This window comes from Lycium ferocissimum, chromosome 6 (genome assembly GCF_029784015.1).
Source record: "Lycium ferocissimum isolate CSIRO_LF1 chromosome 6, AGI_CSIRO_Lferr_CH_V1, whole genome shotgun sequence".
NCBI lineage: Eukaryota > Viridiplantae > Streptophyta > Magnoliopsida > Solanales > Solanaceae > Lycium > Lycium ferocissimum.
This window is the reverse complement of record NC_081347.1, coordinates 21619318-21643696: the sequence shown is the minus strand read 5'-3', so window position 1 is coordinate 21643696 and position 24379 is coordinate 21619318. Positions and strand designations below refer to the sequence as shown.

The following is a 24379-nucleotide window of genomic DNA, read 5'->3' as shown; positions in this document are numbered from 1 at the left end:
CCAAAAATGAGATGTTTCTTTGTGCCCTACGGCAGTCATCAAAGCTATCTTTGTAGGACAGGTTAGAGGAAAGATTATATTGTAAGAAGGGGATATAATGCATAAACAATGAAGAAAGTATCTTCATGGTGGTAGGTGGTGGAGGTGGTGGTGGTGGTGGTGGAGGTGTGCACACCCATTTTTATTTAATTTTATTGATTTATTATATAATAATAATATATATATATTAGTGAGTCATTTACTTACTTTTTCTTTTCTTTTTACATCAGCATTAGAGGGTTAATTGAAATGAGGTTACAAGAAGTGAGTTTCGCTTAAAACATGTATTTTTTATTTACCAGTGGTCGTTTGGTAGATAGTCAGTTATTAAAATTATAATCCCAGGGACTAATTTATCTCATCTATTGAGATTATTTTATCGCTAAAAGATGGTATAAAATAATTCAAGTGGGATAAGAAGGTATAAAATGGATATCCTAATTTACAGTTTGAAATAAATTTATACAAATTTATACCTTGTACCAAACACGATATAAAAATTAGTTTCCCACTAATTAAACACGAGAAATAAGTAACAAAATTACTTTTTTTCCAGCAAACATTTGTCTTCATACCAAACACACCCGTAAAGAGCACTACTTTTTGTAGGACAAGATGCAGTATCCAGGAAGGTTAGTTACACCTTCCCCTAAATTCCCGCAGGAAATAAAGTAGCCAATCAGAAATACATAATACACAATAACATAGTGTGGTAGTGTACTGTACTACTTTCCAAAAATCGGTGAAATAAAAATAAAATTACGTACCAAAAATCACGTCAAATATTTCCCTGTCTGAACTCAGCTACTCATATTCCATTTTGGCGGCCCCTTTTTTGCTCCAATACCCCTCAAACCCCCGTACCCTCACCCCACCCCCACTCCCTAAAAGCCCCCAAAACCACCCACCCCACCTCGCACTTGCAATAACCACCTTTCTTGGTTGCTTCCCATTTTTCCCTTTCTCACTTTATTATTACAACTCTCTCCGCAGTTACTTTCTTTTCTTGACCAAATCCAGCTCTAGTAGAATCTTTTCTTTCATTACTAATAATACACAAATTTTCAATCTTTGACCAAATCCACTTCATCAAAGTCTTTTCTTTGCTTAATTCAAGATTTTTAACTAGTGTTTAGATCGGGAGCTCTATAGTTCCTTTTTGTGTATGGTTTTGGAGCTGTGTTGTTCATGGCTGATACTAGGCGTTATGGTCTTAATGCTCAATTAGGTCTCTTACTTTTATTATTGGTATTATCTTTTTGCTGTAAATATGTTATTTGGATTTATTAGATCTTTATTGATTTTACTGGTATTCATTTCTTTGCATATCAAGTAGTTCAATTTTGATAGGGCTTTGGTTCCCTGGAATTAAAGAAGATTTTTCTTTAGGGTGATTCATTAATCTTGGAATTTTATCCCCCAAAACTACTAATTTTGTTACTCTCACAACATGCTATAACTTAAAAGAGTAAGCTCTAGGTTAAAAAGTCACTTAAGAGCAAACAATAGTAGTGAAGAGATCAAATATTACTCTAATTAGGTAAGCTCTTTTATTTTTCTTTTTATTAAATAGTTATTGATACTGGTATTCATTTCTTTGCACATGAATTCTGATAGGGCTTTGATTCACAGGAATCAAAGAAGCATACCTTTTGAAACAATTAAGTGAAAAAACTTTAGGGTGATTAATCTTTGAACTTTTATCCCTGCAAAACTACTAATTTTGTTACTCTCACACCAGGCATCGGTGGGATTTTTTTTAGGGAAAGTTACACATTTGGCCGGTCGGCCAACAATAATTACATTTGCTAGTACAAAATACACTATTATGTATCAAAAATGTGTATTATATGTATATTATGCATTAATATACAAAACAATATGCATTTGTTGGCTATTATTTTGGTGGGCTGCTATTTATGTCAATTTCTCCTTTTTAAAGAAGAGACGGAAAATGTCATGATAGTTTAACCTAGTAAGCTAAGATTAAAAAAGTCACTTCAGAGCAGTGAAGAGATCAAATATTGATTAGGAAGTTACTCTAATCAGATGCATAATGGCTTTTCTTTGAGCATGTTTACAATAATTTTCTGCGTTACTTTGTCTTGCATCTCGTTAGGATTTCAGTTTGTTGTTGCATGCAGATATTGAGCAGATACTCTTAGAAGCACAACATAGATGGCTGCGCCCTGCTGAAATTTGTGAAATTCTTAAAAATTACCAGAAGTTCCGGATTGCTCCAGAGCCTCCAAACAGGCCTCCAAGTATGATCATCTACTTGATTCTTTTTTTTCTTTGTAAAAGGTGAATGTTGTAGTTGAACAGAGTTTTTCTTGTTTCTTTCTATACGCGCTTCCTTGATGGTGAATTATGTGCAAATAGTCGTACATATGCTATTTATATCAATGTGTATGTCTGTGTCTGGAATAAATGCACTTATGTAACATATGCATGTCTGTGCGCTTGCCTGAGGTGACATGCTCGGCTTTTCTGTACTGTTACATACCCTTGTGCTCATGAAAGTGGGTCAAGTGAAATGGTAATTCTGCTAGATAAGTATTTTAAGATTCCTATTACCAGATAAGGGAGTGATAGCCTAGTGTTAAGAACCCTCCACCTCCAAACAACGTTTTGGTATTCCAGTCTACAACAAAGCAAAGTGGGAAAGGCTGCTTCTTCGGCTCCTGGGTAGGGTTTTCCGGAGGAGTGCACTATACCCTATCCCAAAAAAAGAGAGGAAGTTCTTATTGCCAGTCTTATCTTAATTTCAATTTGGTCTGATGATACTATTACTTTTGCATTTCCAATCACGCAATTCACTACCTGTTGTCGACCAGTAAAGCTCCTCTAGTTCTCTCCCCCTCCTTCGTCCTCTCAAATGGAGGCTATTTGTTAAAAGTATGTTTACAATAATTGTTGACATCTTTTTTAGCTCAATTGACTGTCTTTCAATGTATAGTCTTTGTATGTACAGAGTTTTCTCTGTAAATTGTATTTCACTTATGTGTTACCCCCTTCTTTAGTCCTCTGCTTAGATGCTTTACTGCTTCTTTTATCTAATTAATTTCTTGAGACCACCCTCGGGGAAAAAGGACATGTTCCTCTGCCATCAGGCCTAAACTCAACGCCCTTCCACCTCCATGTATAGTAACTTCTTAATACTTTTACAAATATCTTCTTACTTTAGTTTCCCAACTAATTATCTCTTTTTGATAAGGGAGACTATACTAATAATCTTTAAGCCAAGGGGCAGGCCCAAGAGTCTTCTTTCATTGTCAAAAATAACACTCGTGGGCCTGCCCCTTGGCCTAAAGATTATTAGTGTTGCCTCCCTTATCAAAAAAAGATAATTAGTTTTGTCCACAAAACACACACACCCAATTTTGGACTTCCTGAGTCTATTTAATGGATGATGGGTAACATTCGGAAACTTCTTCTAGAAGCCTGAATAATCTGTTGTGATGATCTGTAGTTATCATCAGTATTGACTTGCTCAACCACCTCCTATTAAATAAATGATGGCATGATAGTGATAACTAAGTTTAGTTTTCTTCATTGTACTTGTTTCCACAGTTTCTCTACTAGCTCGTGTATGGCCTTTATGTTTGTAGAGAGGGGAGCTTCCGAGAACATCTAGCTATTCTTGAAATTCACAGCTTTCCTTTAATTGTATTTTATTTTTCTCAAATGGGCTTGTATGGCCCTTCCAGGTGGTTCACTGTTTCTTTTTGATCGGAAGGTTTTACGGTATTTCCGCAAAGATGGCCATAGTTGGAGAAAGAAAAAAGATGGAAAGACTGTGAAGGAGGCTCACGAGAGGCTCAAGGTAAAGCTAATGGGAATCTTATGATTGTGCAGAAGCCTATTAAATTTATATATCCTTGATTCCGTAGTTTGGGATTGAGGCGTAATTGTTGTTCTCAGTTTCAATGATCCACAAGTGCGCTGTCTTCGAAAAGGCAGAATGCTGTTATAGAATCTGTTATTTTAGGAATAGAATAAGCTCTGTGTTTTAACCAGATGCTGTGGGGGTGATAAGGGCTGCTTTATCTAAACTAGGCAGGAGAACTTGGCTAACTTTCCTACTCTGATAGCATCTCTGACGGCAGGTACCCACAAGCGCTGTAATAAAGGAATATTCATGCTAGTATATGTATAAATATACTTTATTAGTGCATTCCATAATAGAGGAAATAGAAGTTAGTCAGTTACCATGGGCAGAATAGTGGTACAATACCACTTATCTGTATAAATATACTTTATTAGTGCATTCCATAATAGAGGAAATAGAAGTTAGTCAGTTACCATGGGCAGAATAGTGGTACAATACCACTTATCCTTAGGAAACTTTTTTTCTTGTGTCAGGAAGCTGATCAGAAATTAATATTCTTGCAGGCTGGAAGCATTGATGTGTTGCACTGCTACTATGCCCATGGAGAAGAGAATGAGAATTTCCAAAGACGCAGCTATTGGATGCTCGAAGAGTAAGTTAAAAGAGTATATTATTGTTACTTTACCAAAAAAAAAAAGAGTATTTTATTGGTTTAGCACTCGGATATTCTATTATAGGTGTATTGCTCCAACGTTGGAGCTAAAAGTCAACCCAGACTGTTGATATTCGTGTCTTAACAATTATGATCAACTAGACATCTTTAATTGACATTTACATGCTAATTGCTGTTAGGTTGGTTCGAATTTATCTTGTTCATCTCCACAATGATAGAATGTTATTCTGGCACTGCAAAATTATTTATTGTCATGCTTGATAAGTGTCACTTCTATGTGATATTTGGCTTACCTTTTTTGCTTTTGATATTTTGCATGATCAAGATGATTAGATGCTTTAGAATGCAGAGGGGTCATTATTCCTTTAAAAGGTTGACACAGGATCCATTAATCTATTAATCTTTGCGTCTAAGAACAAATAATCTTGTTTTTTTTTTTTTGTGTGAAATTGGTAACGACATGTATTCACAGTAAAATGCAGTTCAAGCTGAATTGTAAAAACAAATTTTGTTTACACCAAAAATAGAAGAGATTTAGACAATTCATCCTAACTTTCTGGATAGAGCTCCTAGTGTCCTAAAAAATTCTAGCATTCCTTTCCTTCCATGTTGTCCACCAAACACAAGCTATCTGCCACCAGTCTTCTTGTCCACCTCTCTTCCCTACACTCTTCCAGCATCTGAGAAGCTCCACAGTAGTATTAGGCATAGTCCAATTGATACCAAGGATACAAAAGAACATGTTCCACAGATTTGTAGTTGTCTTGCAGTGTAAGAAAAGGTGCTTATTGTTTTGCTTGCTCTAATGCCATGTTGATACCAATAATCTTGTTGTTGTTGAATAACATGTACTCCTTATCTAAAATTTTAAATCATTAGAGAGGGACAAATCTAGTTTTCTTTCTATTATAGGTGTATCTTTGTTTATTTATTTATGTTAGATCTGTCACAAGCTCCTTCATGTACAAATCTGAGTTTTACTCTTACATCAAACGCATGAAAAATATTTTTGTTAATGGGTGGTGGTGAGACTTGATCCCAGAACTTTTTTGCTTGCTCAAATGCCATGTTGAATAGTATGACTTTCCTCTTCTAAAAGCTTAAAAGGTTAGAGAGGTGACACTTCCAAATTTATTTTAAGTATTTTAAATCTTGTATATTGTCTTCAATCTTGAATAGCATGGATTAGAAAGAAAGGGGTTTTGATTCCATTCGAAATATTTAGATTTTTTTGTCAGATAAATGGCACAGTAAAACTAGATCAATTTATACAAGGATGTTTTGTGCACATTTGGCATCTTTGGATAATAATTCCCCTGTTATATATTGTTTTGAATCTTGAATAGCATGGACTAAGATAAGATTTGAATAGGTAAAGTTAAGACTGTCAAAAGAATCTGCAATTAAGTTTTACTGTTGTGCGGTAAAGGCCTGGAGACACTCTTACACACACTTTTTCTTTCTCTCTCCGTCGGTCCTTTTCTAATTGTATATTTATGTTCCTTTCCCTATGAGATGTTTTCCCCCTTTAGAATGCTTTGGAGTTCATAATACGATAGAAGTGTAAGTGTCTCACTGCTGGTTCGGTCAACCCAACATGCCTAAAAGTTTGTTTTGGTTGGGACATCACTTACTTCAATTTCTAACCATCATTACTTTCTTTAAGACCAACTTCTAACCATTGCTTAGCATGCTAATTCTGTTTACTTTTCCAAACACTTATTCAGGGAAATGTCACATATTGTTCTCGTCCACTACCGGGAAGTAAAGGTATATACTTGCCATCCTCTAATTCTCTTCCATTTTGCTTCTTTTTTCGACCTTTTTGTTTTTCCTTTAGAGTTAGTTGTAACTTTTAACAGTTAACTTACAGCTGAGAAGTGGTTATAACTTTTTTTCCCAGCTGCTCAAGGCAGCATAGTATAAAAGAAATTCACATGAGATGATTTAAGGGCACAATTTAAATTAAATAATAGGTATAAAATTGCAGACATGCATTGTAAGGAGGCCTAGTCATGTTCAGGCAATTTGTATAGTAGGTTGGAGGACAACAGGCTATAGTTTGGAACCAGCTGGTGCTTATCAATTCATGATGTTCTTAACAGGCTACTATGGTATCTTAACATGAAAGTTGTGTACTGCTTGTAATTTAAATGTGTTCAGAAGTTCCTAACCTTTATTCAAGAAAATTCATAATGACCTTGGTGCATTGCCGCGTGTCTTTGTTGGTTCAACATGTTATCTTAAGAAAGTGAAGCTGATTTCATTATTAAAATAAATTTCGTCATTTTTTGTATGTAGATTTGATTGTCATGTTGTTTTCCTTCTGTAGGGTAACAGGACAAATTTTAGCCGTATCAGAGAACCTCAACAAGTTACTCCTGGTTTCCAAGAAACTGATGAAGATGCACACAGCTCTGAGGTGGACAGTTCGGCGTCTACAAAATTTTATCCAAATGATTACCAAGTGAACTCACAAGTCACTGACACGACTAGCCTCAGTAGTGCGCAGGCCTCAGAATATGAGGATGCTGAATCAGGTATTTTTTTAATCAAACGTGTCTGCGTTGGATTTCAAAATAAATTGCTCTGGTAGATTGGAAAACATTTTAGGCTTGTAATCTAAAGTTTAGATTTCCTTTTTTTTTTTCTTTGGTAAAAATATTTTTTTAATTTTTTGTTTGGAACACAAACTCACCAGTGTACAATCAACATCCTACTTCTGGATTTCACTCATTCCTTGATGCTCAGCCAAGTATGATGCAGAAGGCTGGAGATGGACTACCTTATCATCCTATTCCCTTCTCAAGTAATTCATACTTGTCTTTGTATATTCATTTGTACTTAGCATTTTTCGCTTCTCTTAATATGCTCTCCAAGTAGTTCAGTGCTTCTATCAACATGGTGTGACACATGCGAAACCTTGTTTGTTTATTCAGCAGATGATCAAGTACAGTTTGCAGGAAGTTCTGGTATGAATTTCTCCTCGATCCCACCAGGAAATAGGAATGGAAACACAGCAAATACATATATACCTGGCGGGAACCTTGACTTCCCATCATGGGAGACCACTTCAGTTAATAATCCTGCTGCATATCAGTCTCTCGATTTTCAGCCTTCTAGCCAATCAGGCGCAAATAATTTGATGCATGAACAAGGAAACACTACAATGGGACAAGTATTCTTAAATGACTTTAAGAGACAGGAACATGAGAACAGCATTGATGGCCTGGGGAACTGGCAAGTAAGTAATACTAAAGGAGTTCATCTTGTGCATCATTATTTTGCAATGAATTTTGCCTTTCCATTACATGCACATCACAGAGTTACGTATTCGAGGGAGAGGAATATGCTCTAGTTTATTAGCCCCTGCACACGTATTCCAAAGCTTTCTGTGAAATTTTCATGTAGTCTGTCGTCCATGAATACTGAATCGATTATACCACCATTACCAGTGGAGATTCCACAAACTTTTTATTTATTTTTATCTATTTCTGTTGGGTTGCTCTTTGTGTTTTTCTAATGAATTGTTAGTGGGTTGCTATTATTTTTTCTTGGGTGTTGGTGAAAGGGAGGAAAGTCGCCATTGCCGGAAAACCTCACTGGAAACTGTCCAACTATTTCTGGTAATCATCCAACTGCCACAGACCATCTGGAAGGAGATATCATTAAAAAGATGTCAGAAGATTATCGAAATCAGTAAAATCTTAAAAGATCAAGAGAGATTTATAGTTGAAAAATACGAGAGAGAAAGCAAAGGAATAGAAAAGGGAAAGGAAAAGAATCCAAATGGGATCTTGTAGTCACAGCATAAAAGTAAAGCATCTTTGTGTTTTTTGAAGCAAGAATCGATCAACAAAGATCAAACAGTCATAGGAAAAGTTATGGTGTTTCACGTGAACAAGTTAGGATGTCAATACAGTTGTTTGGTCAGAAATGAGCAGAGGAAAAGTGCTGAAGTTGTGTTTTCCAAGTTTTTTTAATTTTTTTTATGACACGTCACACCATATGGGCATGTGTCATGCACTTGTCAGGATGAAGTGGTCTGAGGCCGCTCAAGGGGCTTTTTAGACACGGATTTCACAAATTAAAGTATGTGATAAGTTGTCCACAAAGAAAAGGAGTGTAGAAGGATTTTTTGTGCAAGTTAGAGGGGGAAAGTATGTATTAAGCTCTGCTTGTTCTTGAAAATGCTGATTTTTTCATGCAAAAGTGCAAACTAAGCACATGCTGTTGGAAAGCTTTTCTGCCACATTTTTTTTTTCTTCTGTCAAGTGCTTTGAGAATGCCTTAGTTGTTTGATGTAATTGTTTTTAGCATAAATTCATTGATATTTAACCAGCTTTACAATAAATTAGTGATGATGATATTCAAAATCAACAGGACATTAATTACCTGTTTGCATTTAAAACTTAAGTGCAATGCTGTTGGCTACATTTTCTTATTAACTGAAGTTGTCAACTTTGAGATGCAGACTTCAGAAGGTGATTCCTCATTTATATCCAAGTGGTCCATGGATCAGAAGTTGAATCCAGATTTGGCATCTGGTCATGCCATTAGGTCTAGTGGTGTATATGGTGTAGAGCTTCACAATTCGTTGGAGGCTTCTCATGTACTTCCTGCGCAGCAAGATAAACACCCAATGCAGAATGAACCTCAATCACAGCTATCAGATGCAAATGTCGGAGGCTCTCTAAATGCTGATATAGACCACAATCTAAGCATAGGGGTCAAAACCGATTATTCAGCTTTAAAACAACCTTTGTTAGACGGCGTCTTGAAAAGAGAAGGTTTGAAGAAGCTTGATAGCTTTGACCGGTGGATGAGTAAGGAACTTGAAGATGTAAGTGAGCCGCATATGCAATCCAATTCTAGTTCCTACTGGGATAATGTTGGAGATGAAGATGGAGTCGATAATTCCACAATTGCTTCCCAAGTGCAGTTAGACACCTATATGCTAAGTCCTTCACTCGCGCAGGATCAAGTCTTTAGCATTATTGATTTCTCACCAAACTGGGCATTTGCTGGGTCAGAAATTAAGGTGAACCTTTATGTCTTTCCTGGACATTCGACATTGCGAACCAGAGTTCTGATTAAGATTTTTAATGTCTCACCTGTTTTGTTATTGATGATATACCAACTTTCTCTAAAGTAATTTGAGGTCTTCCGTTGATGTACGGGTAATAACTCTTGGTTGTTTCTTTAACAGGTTCTCATCACTGGAAAGTTTTTGAAATCCCAGCAAGAAGTGGAGAACTGTAGTTGGGCATGCATGTTTGGTGAATTGGAAGTTCAAGCAGAAGTAATAGCTGATGGTGTTCTTCGCTGCCATACTCCGGTTCAAAAGGCTGGAAGAGTTCCGTTCTATATAACATGCTCCAACAGGTTGGCGTGTAGTGAGGTAAGAGAATTTGAATTTCGGGTCACTGAGGGCCAAGATGGTGATGTTCCAAATCCAAATAGCAGCAGCTCCAGTGAAAGTCTTCTTCATATGAGATTTGGAAAATTATTATCTCTGGAATCCACTGTTTCCCAAACTTCACCACCCATCAGTGAGGATGATATTTCTGATATGTCCAGTAAAATTAATTCATTGCTAAAAGAGGATGACAATGAGTGGGAGGAAATGTTGCACCTTACTTATGAGAGCAACTTTATGGCAGAGAAAGTAAAAGACCAGCTCCTACAAAAGCTTCTAAAAGAGAAGTTGCGTGTTTGGCTCCTTCAAAAGGTTGCTGAAGGTGGGAAAGGCCCTAACATACTGGATGAGGGTGGTCAAGGAGTCCTACATTTTGCAGCGGCTCTGGGTTATGACTGGGCTATACCACCTACCATAGCTGCAGGTGTAAGCGTCAATTTCCGAGATGTGAATGGATGGACTGCACTCCATTGGGCAGCATCATATGGAAGGTATTATGTCAGATTTTGTCTGTCTTTATCATGTCACTTTCTTCTGATTCATTTTCTATTTTTTCTTTTTCATGTATTTTTGTGGTGGCTTTGTCCAATTTTAATTCACACAAAACGTATTAGAAACTTGAAAGGAGTTGACCGCTGTACTCTTCAATTTTAGTGGAGTTGTGAAGTATTTTTGATAAATAGGGATGTTAATGAGATGGCTTTCATCAGCTATGACTTGTTTACCGATTAGCTCCTTTTTCTTTTTCTTTTTCTTTTTCCCCATTTGATGTATCTTGGAAATTTGCAACATCAGAGAGCGGACAGTGGGTTTCCTCATCGCCTTAGGCGCTGCTCCTGGAGCATTGACAGATCCTACTCCGAAACATACTTCAGGCAGAACACCTGCTGACCTAGCTTCCAGCAATGGACATAAAGGAATTGCTGGTTATTTAGCAGAGTCTTCCTTGAGCTCCCACCTTTCTTCTCTCGAGTTGAAGGAAAATAAGCAGGGTGAGAATGTACAAGCTTTTGGGGAAGCTGTTCAAACAGTTTCTGAGCGGACTGCTACACCGGTTTGGGATGGTGACTGGCCACATGGAGTCTCATTGAAGGATTCTCTAGCTGCCGTTCGTAATGCAACTCAAGCAGCTGCTCGTATTCATCAGGTCTTCAGGGTGCAGTCATTCCAGAGGAAGCAGGAAAAGGAATACGGTGGCAGTGAATTTGGACTATCAGATGAGCGTGCTCTCTCACTTCTTGCTATGAAGACAAATAGGGCTGGACAACATGATGAGCCAGTACAGGCTGCTGCTGTGCGTATACAAAATAAATTTCGCAGTTGGAAGGGAAGAAGAGACTTTCTTCTTATCCGCCAACGAATTATTAAAATTCAGGTATCGTACGTGCTTTTGACCTTTATACATGCATAATCCATCCTTTTGCTAAATAGTTTTCTCAACTCAACCTTGTCTTTTCCCTTTTGTAAAAGGCTCATGTAAGAGGACACCAGGTAAGGAACAAATACAAAAACATAATATGGTCTGTGGGGATCTTAGAGAAGGTAATTTTGCGATGGAGGCGGAAAGGAAGTGGATTGCGTGGGTTTAAACCAGAAGCACCTACTGAAGGAAGCAGCAGGCAAGCCCCACCGGTGCAGGAGGATGACTATGATTTCTTAAAAGAAGGCAGAAAGCAAACTGAGGAGAGATTGCACAAGGCTCTGGCAAGGGTAAAGTCGATGGTTCAATATCCTGAGGCTAGGGACCAGTATAGAAGGCTGCTGAATGTTGTGTCCGACATGCAGGAACCCAATGTAAGCATTGTTTGATATCTGATGCTACAAGAACTACATGCATTGATCCCGTAAATGCATTTTATCATTTGGTGCAATAGTTCCTTATTCCAAAAAAATAATAATATAATTTGGTGCTTTTGATAAAGAGACTAGCTATTTATGTACAATCTTTTCTTTTTCCTTAGAGCTGTCTTTTATTCTTAAAAGTTAGTTTTTAGAGTCCGTTTAAGCGCTAATGAAAATTTCCACTTTTATTCTTTTGATCCATAATGAAGAAGTGAAATGGATTTCGTTCATACCTCATTAAGAATCCAAGCATAAGCAAAACTCCTACTAACAATATTAAATCAACTAGTTCTGCTTTTCATGATCTTCCCACCTCGAATGAGAAAGAAGCTTTAAAGTTTCGCGAACTGTTACTTCTTAAAACGTTGAACATGGTCACTGCCTTGATGGGGTCAAGGTTTTATAGATGTTTCATGATTTCCCATCAACCAATTCCAATTTACACATCCAGCATTGTCAACCTTTCTTCGCATGGCTTTACCTGGTGGAATTAGCATTTCACTCGGTGAGTTTGATACTACTATTCAATATTCAAGTTTCTTTCAGTGTAGTTTTGCTATTAGTAGCTGTATCTCCGGCTTGATTTCTTGAATGTGAATGGATTTTGTAAGGAATAACATAGCAAGACGCCAAATTCACAGGGTCATCTCTCATTTTTGTGTTGCAGAGTACAAATGATGGTGCACCCAGCAGCAACTCAATGGAAGCAGCTGATTTCAATGATGATCTGATCGATCTTGATGATCTACTGAATGATGATACTTTTATGCCTACAGCATCTTGAGTTCTATGTTTATAATATACCATTTGTGGATTAGCATTTGTTATATGGGTATTAGAAGTGTATACATAGGCTGCACTAACTAGTTTGTAAATGTGAAAACCAGATCCATTGTGCAAAGTGACGAGAATTTGAGATTTAAAGGTAGTGAAGATTGCCAACTTCTCTCTAGCAAATCTGATATGTTTGATGTTTTCTTTTCCTTTAAAATTGACATTTTTATACTATTTCCGTTATTTTCTTTTGAATCTGAAATCAGGTCTTCTCTGCCGATTGACAAAGAAATTCAATGTTCAAAAGAGTTGTCAATTTTTGTGTTCCAAGTTTTCCGAAGATTATTTTGGTTAAAAAGTTCTTCAAGAGGCTCTTTTTTCTTTCTACAAGAACTTTTTGGAACGCCTGGAATTTCACAAAATGACTACGATTATTCAATCATAATTTTCTGTACAAAAGATTCTCTTCAAAATATTAACCAAATGCCAAGGTTTTAATTACATTTTTTTGCGCGGAGTGCCCTTCGTTTGGGGTGGTCTTTAAATTTTGCCCTCATATTTGAAATCTTTAAAATTTGCCCTTCGCCTAACACCCATGTGCTAAGTTCAACCCACGCGTAGTCAAAATTTTAAAAAAAAAAAAATTCGCAAGGCAAGTTTCGAAATTTCACATGCCGACCGGCAAGATACTTTTATTAAGGAATTAAAAAGTTATGCGACCCGCATACTTATGCCTTGTGGGCGATTTGGCATAAGTATGCCGGTCCGGCATAACTTCTTTTTTTTTTTTGCGCGGAGTGCCCTTCTTTTTTTCGCCGGTCTTTATATTTTGCCCTTCATTTATGCCTTCTTTAATTTTGCCCATTTCGCCGCCCGTTTAATGAATATTTTTTGACGAAATTACCCTTATCCCATTAAAAACCCTTTCTATTTCGGCAGCCGTTGCCCTTTTTTTTTTTTTCTTTCGTTCCTCATCTGTTTTGTGTCTGTGTTATCTGTTCTAAAATTTAGGTACGAATTTGGATATTTTGCTCGTTTCAATATTTATTTTTATGTTGAATTGATATCTTTGTCTTCGCCGTTTTTTATATTTAATTTATCCTTTTCGATTTAAAATTATAGTATTTTTGTTACGTTGTCTATGATTTTTTGAACTTTAGTTTCGTTCCCCATGTATATATTCGCTTTTTGAATGTCGTATTATGAATGTCGTAATATGTTTTAGTTAATTTTGATATGCGTTTTGTTTTCTTGTTGAATCTTTGAAGTTTTTGTCTCAATGAACAATTTTATGTTGTTGTTTGTTGTTTTTGTTTAATAATCTAGGTTTTGTGAAGAATGTGTTTGTCCGAGGTAAACGTATGCCGGTCCCAGCAGAGTTGTTGCTTTTTGAATCGGTTATGTTTGGGATTAGAGATAAAGTTATGCTTGTTCCTAAGATAACTTCATGAATTAAGTTAATTTATGTGTGTCTTGGTTTTTTGGTGTTGTATTGTTAATAATTTTGGTTTTTATGCAATCTTTATGTGTTTTGGTGTTGTTTTGTTAATAATGTTGGCCTTTTATGCAATCTTATGTGTTTTGGTTGTTTCTTCTATTTATGCAGTATTTGTGTACCTAGTATGATTTTTTTTATCATGGTATATGTTAATTATTTTCATTCTCATTTTTGGTTTATTCTTATGTAAACTCTGGTTTCTCAAGTTGACATTAATTTTTCTTTTATGAGGAACATCCCTTGGTTAAGTTTGAACATTGGGTCAAGGAGGATATGGGGGTGGTGATTTTCATTTTCGAGTTTGATTTTGTCCTTTTTTAGTGTCTCTCAATTGGAGTTGTTGGAAAAAGGGTGTGTTTGGACAAATATGGATTTGGTTGATGTCCGCCCGAGTGATAGTATTTTCCATTGTTGATCTTATCGCAACTTTCATCTAGTAATGATAGTGCGTTAAAGTTTAAGATTTTTGATCGCGTGTGTGTATTTGATTCCGAGTCTTTCCGTCTTATTACTGGGTTGGATTCTTGTGTTGGCGATTTTAGTGTTGTGTCTAGCAGACCAAATAGATTGTTGAGACTTTATTTTCCAAATCAGGATAGAATAAGGTTGTGTGATCTCAGGAGTTTTTTACAGATCAAGTCAAGTAATCGTACTAGTGGTTTTTGGGAAAGATCTAGTGATGCGTTAGACTTGCCGAGGTCTATATATTGGAGAGGGTTTTGTTGGGTCGTAACGAGAAAACGTGTTGTTAAAGGTCATCTAACGAAGATAATTGATGATGATGGGTCTTCGAGTGTCTTATCCTCGGGTTCCCTTAGTTTTAATTGGTTGGTACGGTCGATTCGTGGTCGTGTGAAGACTTTCAAGAGCATGCCATCTACACGTTATATGATTAGTGGTTTCCCTTACGCTTTAAATGTGTGGTCGTTTGAAGTTTTCCCTATCTTTCGAGGGTTTTCAAGTTTTCATGGTCAAGTCTCCTCGTATGTTGTCTTGGGGTCCTTCAAAGCAAGTTGATTATAAAGTTATTACCGATAATTTCTTCCATGCCGAAAAAGTATGTGTTTCCTTTTGTTGATGCTTCTTTTCTTGGTTCTTTTTCCCTCTTGTTATTTTTTGTGTTTTTGTCTAATTGATGCGTTTATATTGTGTTATAGCGATTCAAGAAATTTATCGTCCATGTTTGTTGTTGTTATTTTAACAAGAGATGCCGGATTATCCAAATTGCACTTAAATTTCCCGATGATTCAGCCCTTGTTCTTCCCGTGCGGTTTTTCCATCCGGTTACTTCTCAAATAGTTGATGTAAGTTGTACTTTGCCTTTTGTGTTTTTGGTTGTTTAACCGAATTCCGAGTTAGAGGCCTTGTGGTAGTAGTATTTTAGTAGGTGACATTTTTGTAGTCTTTTCTCGTTTTGGTTATGGAAATTAAAGTTTATGCCCTCGGGCATACTTTTTGGTTTTGCAAACGTAGAATCTGCCCTCTTCCGCATACATTTCTCCTTTCATATTTTGCTTCGCTTCTACCGCATACCGTTCTCATTTTGAGACTTATTTTACTAGGTAACACATTTTGCGCTTCTACGTTTTGGTTTTGGAAATGAAAGTTTATGCCCTTGAGGCATATTTTTTGGTTTTGCAAACTTAAAATCGCGCCTTCCGCATACATATTCAACATTTCATATTAGAGTTACTGCTCTACCGGCAACTCGTTTTCATTTTCAAGATATTAAGTTACTCCGTTATTTTTCGGTCCGCATACTTATTCAACATTAATTTAATGACATCAAAAGTAATGTGTTGTTTTATTGATCTTTATACAGGGTGTTTTGTCTAGTGTGAAGAATCAACTTGATGATGAACGATCTACAATTGTCAATCAAGTAAACGTATGGCTTTTTATTTTTTTATTTTTGAGTTTGTTAATATGATATGTATACTTTGCATGGAAACGCATTCGTTGTTTTTGTTTATTCTCATTTTCTTTTCTTCTTTGTTTAATTTTTTTTTTTTCGTTGTTTTGTAGTCTTTGATAGCCGTTTGAAGAATTGGATAAAAATTTTGTTGGTCGATTAAATAAAATGGATAGCTTAGTTCGTGTCAATACGATGAAACAAAGTCATGTGTATCATTTTGTATCCTCTTCCTGCTAAAAGAACTTGTTGGAAAGTAGACTTTCGATTTGGAAAGTAAATTTGATATTGTGATGCATTGTGTTGAAAGTTTAGTTCGATCGCATAGCGAAAACAAATCTTGTAAAGCTTGTGCATCTCGGTAAAAGACAACCGATTTGGGTTATTCGAGTGAATGACGGAAGTTCCAAGATTTGCGTGAATCTTGTAAAGCAAGGTTTACAAAAAATGAGACGTCTCCCATGCTCGATATGCTCGTGATGCGTTTCTTCATCAAGTCAACTCGTCTGATAAAACTCGACTTTTCTCAGCTTGAAAAGGAATTTCCGCAGTGAAAGAAAATGAAGACCGAGCAAAAAAGAAGCACTTAAAGAAATTGCTGCAATTAATAATGCTTTTCAATGCGGAGATTATGTGTTTTCTTCTAATGAAGCATCACAAAATGTATGTTGTGTATGCCCCGCAAATATCTGTTGAGTGAATTGTTGAAAATTTACACCATCATTGACAAGTATTAGCTTGGTTTCATGATTAACATAATTGTAGGGCGTCCCATTTGCCGTCAAGGCTACGTAGATGCATCTTGGTGTCATTTTTTTGTTAAACTTCCCGCATAAAGAGAGATTCACTTGAGAAAAAACCAAAATGAAATGTATTTAAGTTGTTAGTTTTGAAAATTTGAGTTCGCCCTTCCTGGAAGTTTTTGTATGTAATGTCATGAAGTATGCCCCGAAACGGCATACTCTACCATTTTGTAAACAAAAGTTCGCCGCTACCAAGATTCTTCAAAAACGGAATAATCGTTTCGCAACAAGCTTATTCCAATGAAATTGCAACAAATATTTTCATGAAAATGAAAACCTCCTCTGTCTTTATCCAATTTAAATCAAATCCATGCAACAGTTATTCCAATTTAAAATGGACTAATTTATACTTCTATATAAACCAACACAACTTTGAAGAGGAAAAAAAAAAAAACACTTTACTTCGAAACCGATATAATCACATACAAAATGAACCAAACCAACATATTGTACATGTTAATGGTGGCCGGGCAAGCACATGAACATGCCCATCCTCATAACCAAATCCATCCTAATATTGCAAATTTGCAAATTACTCATGAAATTGCTGATATCAAAAGAGATATAGATTTTCTGAGGGCTCTTTACGGTGCTCTAAGTAGAGAAAATGATGATCTGTGAAGAGAATTACGATTTGTAAGGCAGAGGTTATTCCAAAGACACCGGCCAAGTCGACGTGGGCAATGGGCAAATGGGTACACGTGAAATTAGAACTCGATGATGGTAGTTTGGTACTTATGAAGTTAGGATTTTATGTTGCCTTTTATGGCATACTTGTTCGAAGTTTGTTCGAACTTTGCCGAACGCATGCTCTACTACTTTGTAAATTGCACTTTTGCCGTCTCCGGCATACTTGTTATTAAGGTGGTTCAGAACAATGCCGTTAACGGCATACTCTACTCCTGTAAATTGAACTTTTGCCTCCTTCGACATAAGCACTTTTTGTTTTGCTGATGATAATGCAGTAATTGTTTTTGGTTAAAAAAAATTAAAAAAAAGAAAACCTCCTCTACCTTCATCCAAATAAAATCAAATGCCTGCAACAGTTATTCCAATTAGAGGATTGACTCAACTGGACTGATTTATACTTCTACATAAACCAGAACTTTTGCCTTCTCCGGCATACTTTTTATGAAATTGGTTCAAAACATTGCCGTTAACGGATAATCTACTCTTTTGTAAATTGAACTTTTGCCTCCTCCCATAATGAATTTTTGTTTTGCGATGATAATGCAAAGAATCGGACTAATTTATACTTCTACATAAAACTTAACTTTTGCCTTCTCCGGCATACTTGTTATGAAATTGGTTCAAAACATTGCCGTTAACGCATAATCTACTCTTTTGTAAATTGAACTTTTGCCTCCTCCGCATAATGAATTTTTGTTTTGTCTTGATGATAATGCGAATTGTTTTTGGTTAAAAAAAAATTAAAAAAATGAAAACCTCCTCTACCTTCATCCAAATAAAATCAAATGCCGCAAATGTATTCCAATTAGAGGATTGACTCAACTGGATCGATTTATACTTCTACATAAACAACTTTTGCCTTCTCCGCATACTTTTTATGAAATTGGTTCAAAACATTGCCGTTAACGGCATACTCTACTCTTTTGTAAATTGAACTTTTGCCTCCTCCGGCATAATGAATTTTTGTTTTGTCGATGATAATGCAAGAATTGTTTTTGGTTAAAAAAATTAAAAAATGAAAACCTCCTCTACCTTCATCCAAATAAAATCAAATGCCCGCAATGCTTATTCCAATTAGAGGATTGACTCAACCGATCGATTTATACTTCTACATAAACTTAACTTTTGCCTTCTCCGGCATACTTTTTATGAAATTGGTTCAAAACATTGCCGTTAACGAGCATACTCTACTCTTTTGTAAATTGAACTTTTGCTCTCCTCCGCATAATGAATTTTTGTTTTGCCGATGATAATGCAAGAATCGACTAATTTATACTTCTACATAAACTGTAACTTTTGCCTTCTCCGCATACTTGTTATGAAATTGGTTCAAAACATTGCCGTTAACGGCATAATCTACTCTTTTGTAAATTGAACTTTTGCCTCCTCCGCATACTTGTTCTAAATTTGCAATACGCTTACCTTTAATTCAAGTTTAAATCGATAAGCATTGATCGATTTAAATTGAATTTACTATAATTACAATTTCAAGTAAATAAGCATTGTATACTAATTTAATTAAGGTATAAAGTAGTTAAAATCGAACAAAGCATTAAATCCAATCGATTCTATTTTGTCAATAATTTTATAGTGCGTAATGTTCAATCCGGCCGTATGTCATCTCGTTTCTTAATAATCGTGTCGTAGAAGATGATCTTTTTCAAATATTAACCATCTAAACTCCATAAAATCGTTAAATTGAGTTGAATTAAGATTTGTACCTTTACCGATATTGTAGCAAAGAAATCAATGGAGAAATCTGCTTGAAACAACGATTTGAATAATTGAGAAATCTGGTTTGGGAACGAAGTCGGGTCAAGTTAACGATAGTAGGATTTGAGTTGTTGTGTTTTATATGTAACGGTTAGGGGTAGTAATGTCTTTTTACTATGTTAGTTTTGCTCGAAGGGCAATAATTAAAGACCACCATTTGAGGGGCAAATCTAAAGACTAAATTTCAAAAGAGGGGCATTCGCGCCAATAACTTTGATAATTCCTTCACAAAGTTATGCCGGGTCCGGCATAAAAGTTTGCCCATTAAAAGTATGCCCCCACCGGCATAACTTTGTGAAGGAATTATCAAAGTTATGCCGGACCCGGCATACTTATGCCTTATGGGCAGACTTGGCATAAGTATGCCGGGTCCGGCATAACTTTGATAATTCCTTCACAAAGTTATGCCGGGTCCGGCATAAAAGTTTGCCCATTAAAAGTATGCCCCCACCGCATAACTTTGTGAAGGAATTATCAAAGTTATGCGGACCCCGATACTTATGCCAAGTCCGCTCATAAGGTACGAGTATGTCGGTCCGCATAAAATGTGTAATTCCTTAACAAGTGTATCAGACGCTGCTATGCATAAATAAATTTAAACCGCTTTGCGATTTTTTTTTTTTTTAAAATTTTGATCGCGTGGGTTCGAACTCCGGAACCTGGGTGTTAGCCGAAGGGCAAAATTTAAACATTTCAAATATGAAGGGCAAAATTTAAAGACCACCCCAAAAGAAGGGCAATTCTGCGAATTGCCCTTTTAATTACGTACTCTATGGTCGCGAATTGCCCTTCTTTTGCGGTGGTCTTTAAATTTTGTCCCTCATATTTGAAATCTTTAAATTTTGCCCTTCGGCTAAAACCTATGGGTTCCAGGTTCAAACCTCCACACAGTCAAAATTTTAAAAAAAATTCACAAGGCAGAGTTTAAATTTCGCTATGCCTCCACCGGCATACACTTGTGAAGAAATTACCAAAGTTATACCGGATCCGGCATACTTATGCCTTATGGGCAGACTTGGCATAAGTATGCCGGGTCCGGCATAATTTTGGTAATTCCTTCACAAGTTTATGTCGGGTCCGGCATAAAGTTTGCCCATTAAAAGTTTGCGCATAAGTATGCCCCCACCGGCATAAATTTGTTAAGGAATTACCAAAGTTATGCTGGATCGGCATAATTATGCCAAGTCTGCCCATAAAGCATGAGTATGCCGGGTCCAGCATAAATTTGGTAATTCCTTAACAAGTGTATGTTGGGTCCGGCATACGCGTGACCCAAACCTTGCCTTGCAATTTTTTTTTTTTTTTAAATTTATGCTTGAGCGGGGGTTCAAACTCAGAACCTCATGATTTCTGCGTGAACGCTCAGAGTTGCAATGCGAAGGGCAAAAATTAAAGACTAGTAATGTGAGGGGCATAATTTAAAGACTACAAATATGAGGGGCAAAATTTAAAGACCAGCCCAAAAAAAGGGCAATCTGCGCAAAAAAATGGAAAGCCTTTCCCGAGTGTTCGTTTAAATGTAACTAGTTTCATGAGGCTTGTGCTAAGTTCGGGCCCAATAATATTTTAATTAAAGAAATGTAATTTATGTTGGTAATAATTAAAGGGCAATTCGCAGACCTTCTTTTCGGGTCTTTAAATTTTGCCCCTCATATTTGTAATCTTTAAATTTTGCCCTTCGGCTAAAATTCATGGGTTCCAGGTTCGAATTCCTATTCAGTCAAAAATTTAAAAAAATTCGCAAGACAGAGTTTAAATTTTGCTATGCTCTCACTGGCAGAATTTTAGTTATGTTTAATCAAAAGTATGCCGATAGGGGCAGACTTTGCCTTGAGGCATATATATATATATATATATATATTTTTTTTTTTTTTTTTTACTTTCCAAGGTAAACTTTTAGTTATGCCTTACCCCATAAGACATAACTAAAAGTATGCCCCATAGGGCGGAATTTTTCTTAAGGAACAACTAAAGTTATGCCGGACCCGGCATAACTATAAGTTCCGCCTTATAAGGCAAATTTTATGCCTTAAGGAAAAGTCTCTTTTTAGGCATACTTTTAGTTATGCCTTAACTAAAAGTTCATTCTATAAGGCATAACCAAAAGTATGCCCATAAGACGGAACTTTTCCTTAAGACATAACTAAAAGTTTGCCTTATAAGGCAAAGTCTATGTCTTAAGGAAAGTTATAGCGATGTGGCATACTTTTAGTTATGTCTTAACTAAAAGTCTGCCCCATAAGGCATAATTAGGAAAAGACTTTTAGTTAAGGCTTACCTAAAAGTCTGTCGATAAGTATGCCGGACCCGGCATACACTTGTTAAGGAATAACCAAAGTTATGTCGGACCCGGCATACTTATGCCAAGTCTGCCCATAAGGCGTGAGTATGCCGGGTCCGGCATACACGCAACCCAAATCTTGCCTTGCGATTATTTTTTAAAAAAAATTTATGCTGAGCGGGGGTTCAAACACAAAACCTCATAGTTTCTGCGCGAAGCTCAGGGTTGCAACGCGAAGGGCAAAAATTAAAGACCAACAATATGGGGGACAAAATTTAAAGACCACAAATATGAGGGGCAAAATTTAAAGACCACCCTAAAAGAAGGGCAATCCGCGCAAAAAAATGATAATTAAACTTCAAATAAGTATATTTTCAATATATAAAAGCAAAACTTTCATTCCACTCCTTTAATATCTTAACTTTCATTTTGATGAAATTATTTACTTCAAATTAAATGCGGAGCCATAATTTGAAATATATGAGTTTCGAATCCTAAATTTTTAAGTTATTTAGTTCTAAATTAATAATTTTTACATATTTAATGAACTTTTAAGACAAATACAGAATTTTGACTAAAGTGCTATCGAATCCGAGCAAATCGGTAGCTGACACTCTAATTCCGCCTTACTTCAAATTCATTTTGTGTTTAAAAGATTAATTTTAGTTAACCAAACAAGAAATTTTAAAGATAATTTGATCTTAAATGATAATATTGTCTTTATTTTAACATTATATGGCATCATTTAATAATTTTTAAAACTATCTAAAAATCATTTTTGTACTAATCTTGGTAAACACATATGAGCTCATTAACGTAAAGGAATTTTCAGAAATTCTCAAGTTTCATAATACAAATATAAAGTAAAAGAAATGCTTACATGTAAAAATATAGAATAAGCAACAAATGAAAACGAGGAAAACAAAGAGCAACAAGAAGCAAGAACATCTAGCGAAGAAATGATTATTTTGTAGGTTAATAGATAAGATCAATAGAAGAAAGCAATAGGAAAAATAAAGTGCAGTGGATAGGCTGTTTCTCTCTTAACCAGGGGTCTCGGGTTGGAGCCTGGGTATGAAAAAATTCTAGGTAGGGAGCACTTCCCCCGATTGGGTCCTATGCGACACGAATCTATATTAGGCGAGTTCCAATACGAGTACCGGATAAAAAATAGGTAAATAAGGTAGAATGTTCGACAACTTTTAAAGAGTAGACCGTAAGAACAAAAAAATAAATTTGACTTTAAAAAATACGTTTAGGACCTAAAAGTAATTAATTAAAAAGTTTGACATTTTTTGAGAAAGTTTTGTGAGGACTACAAAAGCCCTTTTGTTGTCCTTTATATATAGTAGTAATATAGCTTTAATTCTTGAGATAATTACACTCGCATCAATTGGGTACTAATGCTACCAAATTTAGCCCATATTTGAGTTTCTTGCCACAAGAACTCCATATTCCGCTTTAAACAAAAATTACTTGTCAAAAAATGACTCATCCCCTCTTCCCCCCCCCCCCCTCTCCACGGCCTCCTTCCTTTTCATTTTTTTTTTTAATTTTTTTTTTGGAGTTCGCCACCGCTTTTTTTTTTTAATTTTAATTTTAATTTTTTTATTATTATTTTTTAATTTTTTTTTAAATTTTTGTTATAATTTTTTTTTTGTTTTTTACTTTTTTTTTTTTAATTTTTTTAAATTTCCCATTTCCCTCTGTCACGCCAGATCTTTAATTTTTTTTTTTAATTTTGTTTTAATTTTTTTTATTTCCCCTCTCCCTCTGTCACGCCGGATCTTTGATGTTTGAACAGTTGGTTCTAGTGGTGGTGTTGGAGTTCGTCGGAGAAAGGAACTCCGGCGATGATTGTATATGCGTGTATATGAGTGTATAATATTGTATGTCGTTGTATATGGGAACGGAACTCCGGCTATGACTATGTATGGGTGTATATGAGTGTATATGGGTTATAATATTGTATATGGGTGTATTATATTGTATAATATTGTATATGGATGCATATGGATATATGAGTTATAATATTGTATAATATTGTATACGGGTGTATAGTATTGTATATGAATGTATATGGATGTATAATATTGCATACGGATGTATATGGATATAAGGATTATAATATTGTATATGGTGTATAATATTTGTATATAGGTGTATATAAATGTATATGGGTATATGGATTATAATTTTTGTATAATATTGTATATGAGTGCATAATATTGTATATGAGTATATGGATTATAATGTTGTATAATATTGTAGATGAGTGTATATGGGTGTATAAGAGTATATGAATTATAATACTCTATTAAAAAAATTAAAAAAAAATAATAATAACCCAAAAAAAAAAGGAGGCAGTGGCCACTACAAAAAAAAAAAAAACGAAAAAGAAGTCGTCAGTGGAGAAAGAGGGGAGTTTTGGGTTAGAGCTTTGCAATATAAGTTTTGAGCTATTTCTTTTGCAATGTAAGTGACCCAATCGTATATTTATGAAATTTCCCCTTAATTCTTTTCCACAACGTTTAGTAAGGGATTTAACCCCTCATCTCACTTGTATAACACGCATTATACAAAGTTACAAACCAAATAAAAAAAAAAAAAAGTAGAGCAAATATTATAAACACAAATGATAAAACCCAGCCTTCTGTTATTCACTGTGGTCGCTCGCTTTTTAGAAAATCCAACCTTTAACCAGAACAAAATAATTATGACTTCATTTGGCACTCATCAGTGGCAAGTAACTTGGAATGTTGCCACTTGGTACTGCACGTAGCAATTTCTTTTTGGGCTTTTTTCATTTTTGTCCGTTGGCCAAAACTAATTACGGATGCTAG

The 24379-nt window shown here is 35.6% G+C and overlaps 1 protein-coding gene across 2 annotated transcripts; it reads left to right on the top strand.

Annotated features, from left to right (window-relative positions):
• The first annotated feature begins 1003 nt into the window (after positions 1-1003).
• LOC132059501 (calmodulin-binding transcription activator 1-like) lies at positions 1004-12762 on the top strand. Of its 2 annotated transcripts, none has more exons than XM_059452123.1 (13): positions 1004-1267; positions 2184-2303; positions 3750-3865; positions 4435-4523; positions 6272-6314; positions 6877-7084; positions 7246-7353; positions 7487-7788; positions 9019-9585; positions 9754-10454; positions 10759-11338; positions 11434-11757; positions 12473-12762. In XM_059452123.1, exons 1-13 carry the CDS (start codon positions 1228-1230, stop codon positions 12587-12589), a joined length of 3315 nt encoding a protein of 1104 aa, XP_059308106.1. In that variant the 5' UTR covers positions 1004-1227; the 3' UTR covers positions 12590-12762. The 2 variants fall into 2 exon arrangements, with proteins under 2 accessions (XP_059308106.1, XP_059308105.1); XM_059452122.1 differs by having other exon boundaries at positions 7484-7788.
• The last annotated feature ends 11617 nt before the right edge of the window (positions 12763-24379 follow it).

Bases quoted from the DNA above. Each gene is read 5' to 3' on its own strand.
- LOC132059501 (XM_059452122.1), top strand. From the start codon at position 1,228: ATGGCTGATACTAGGCGTTATGGTCTTAATGCTCAATTAG. The intron at 2,304-3,749 runs GTATGATCATCT...TGGCCCTTCCAG, and splicing joins GCCTCCAAACAGGCCTCCAA to GTGGTTCACTGTTTCTTTTT. The intron at 6,315-6,876 runs GTATATACTTGC...TTCCTTCTGTAG, and splicing joins TCCACTACCGGGAAGTAAAG to GGTAACAGGACAAATTTTAG.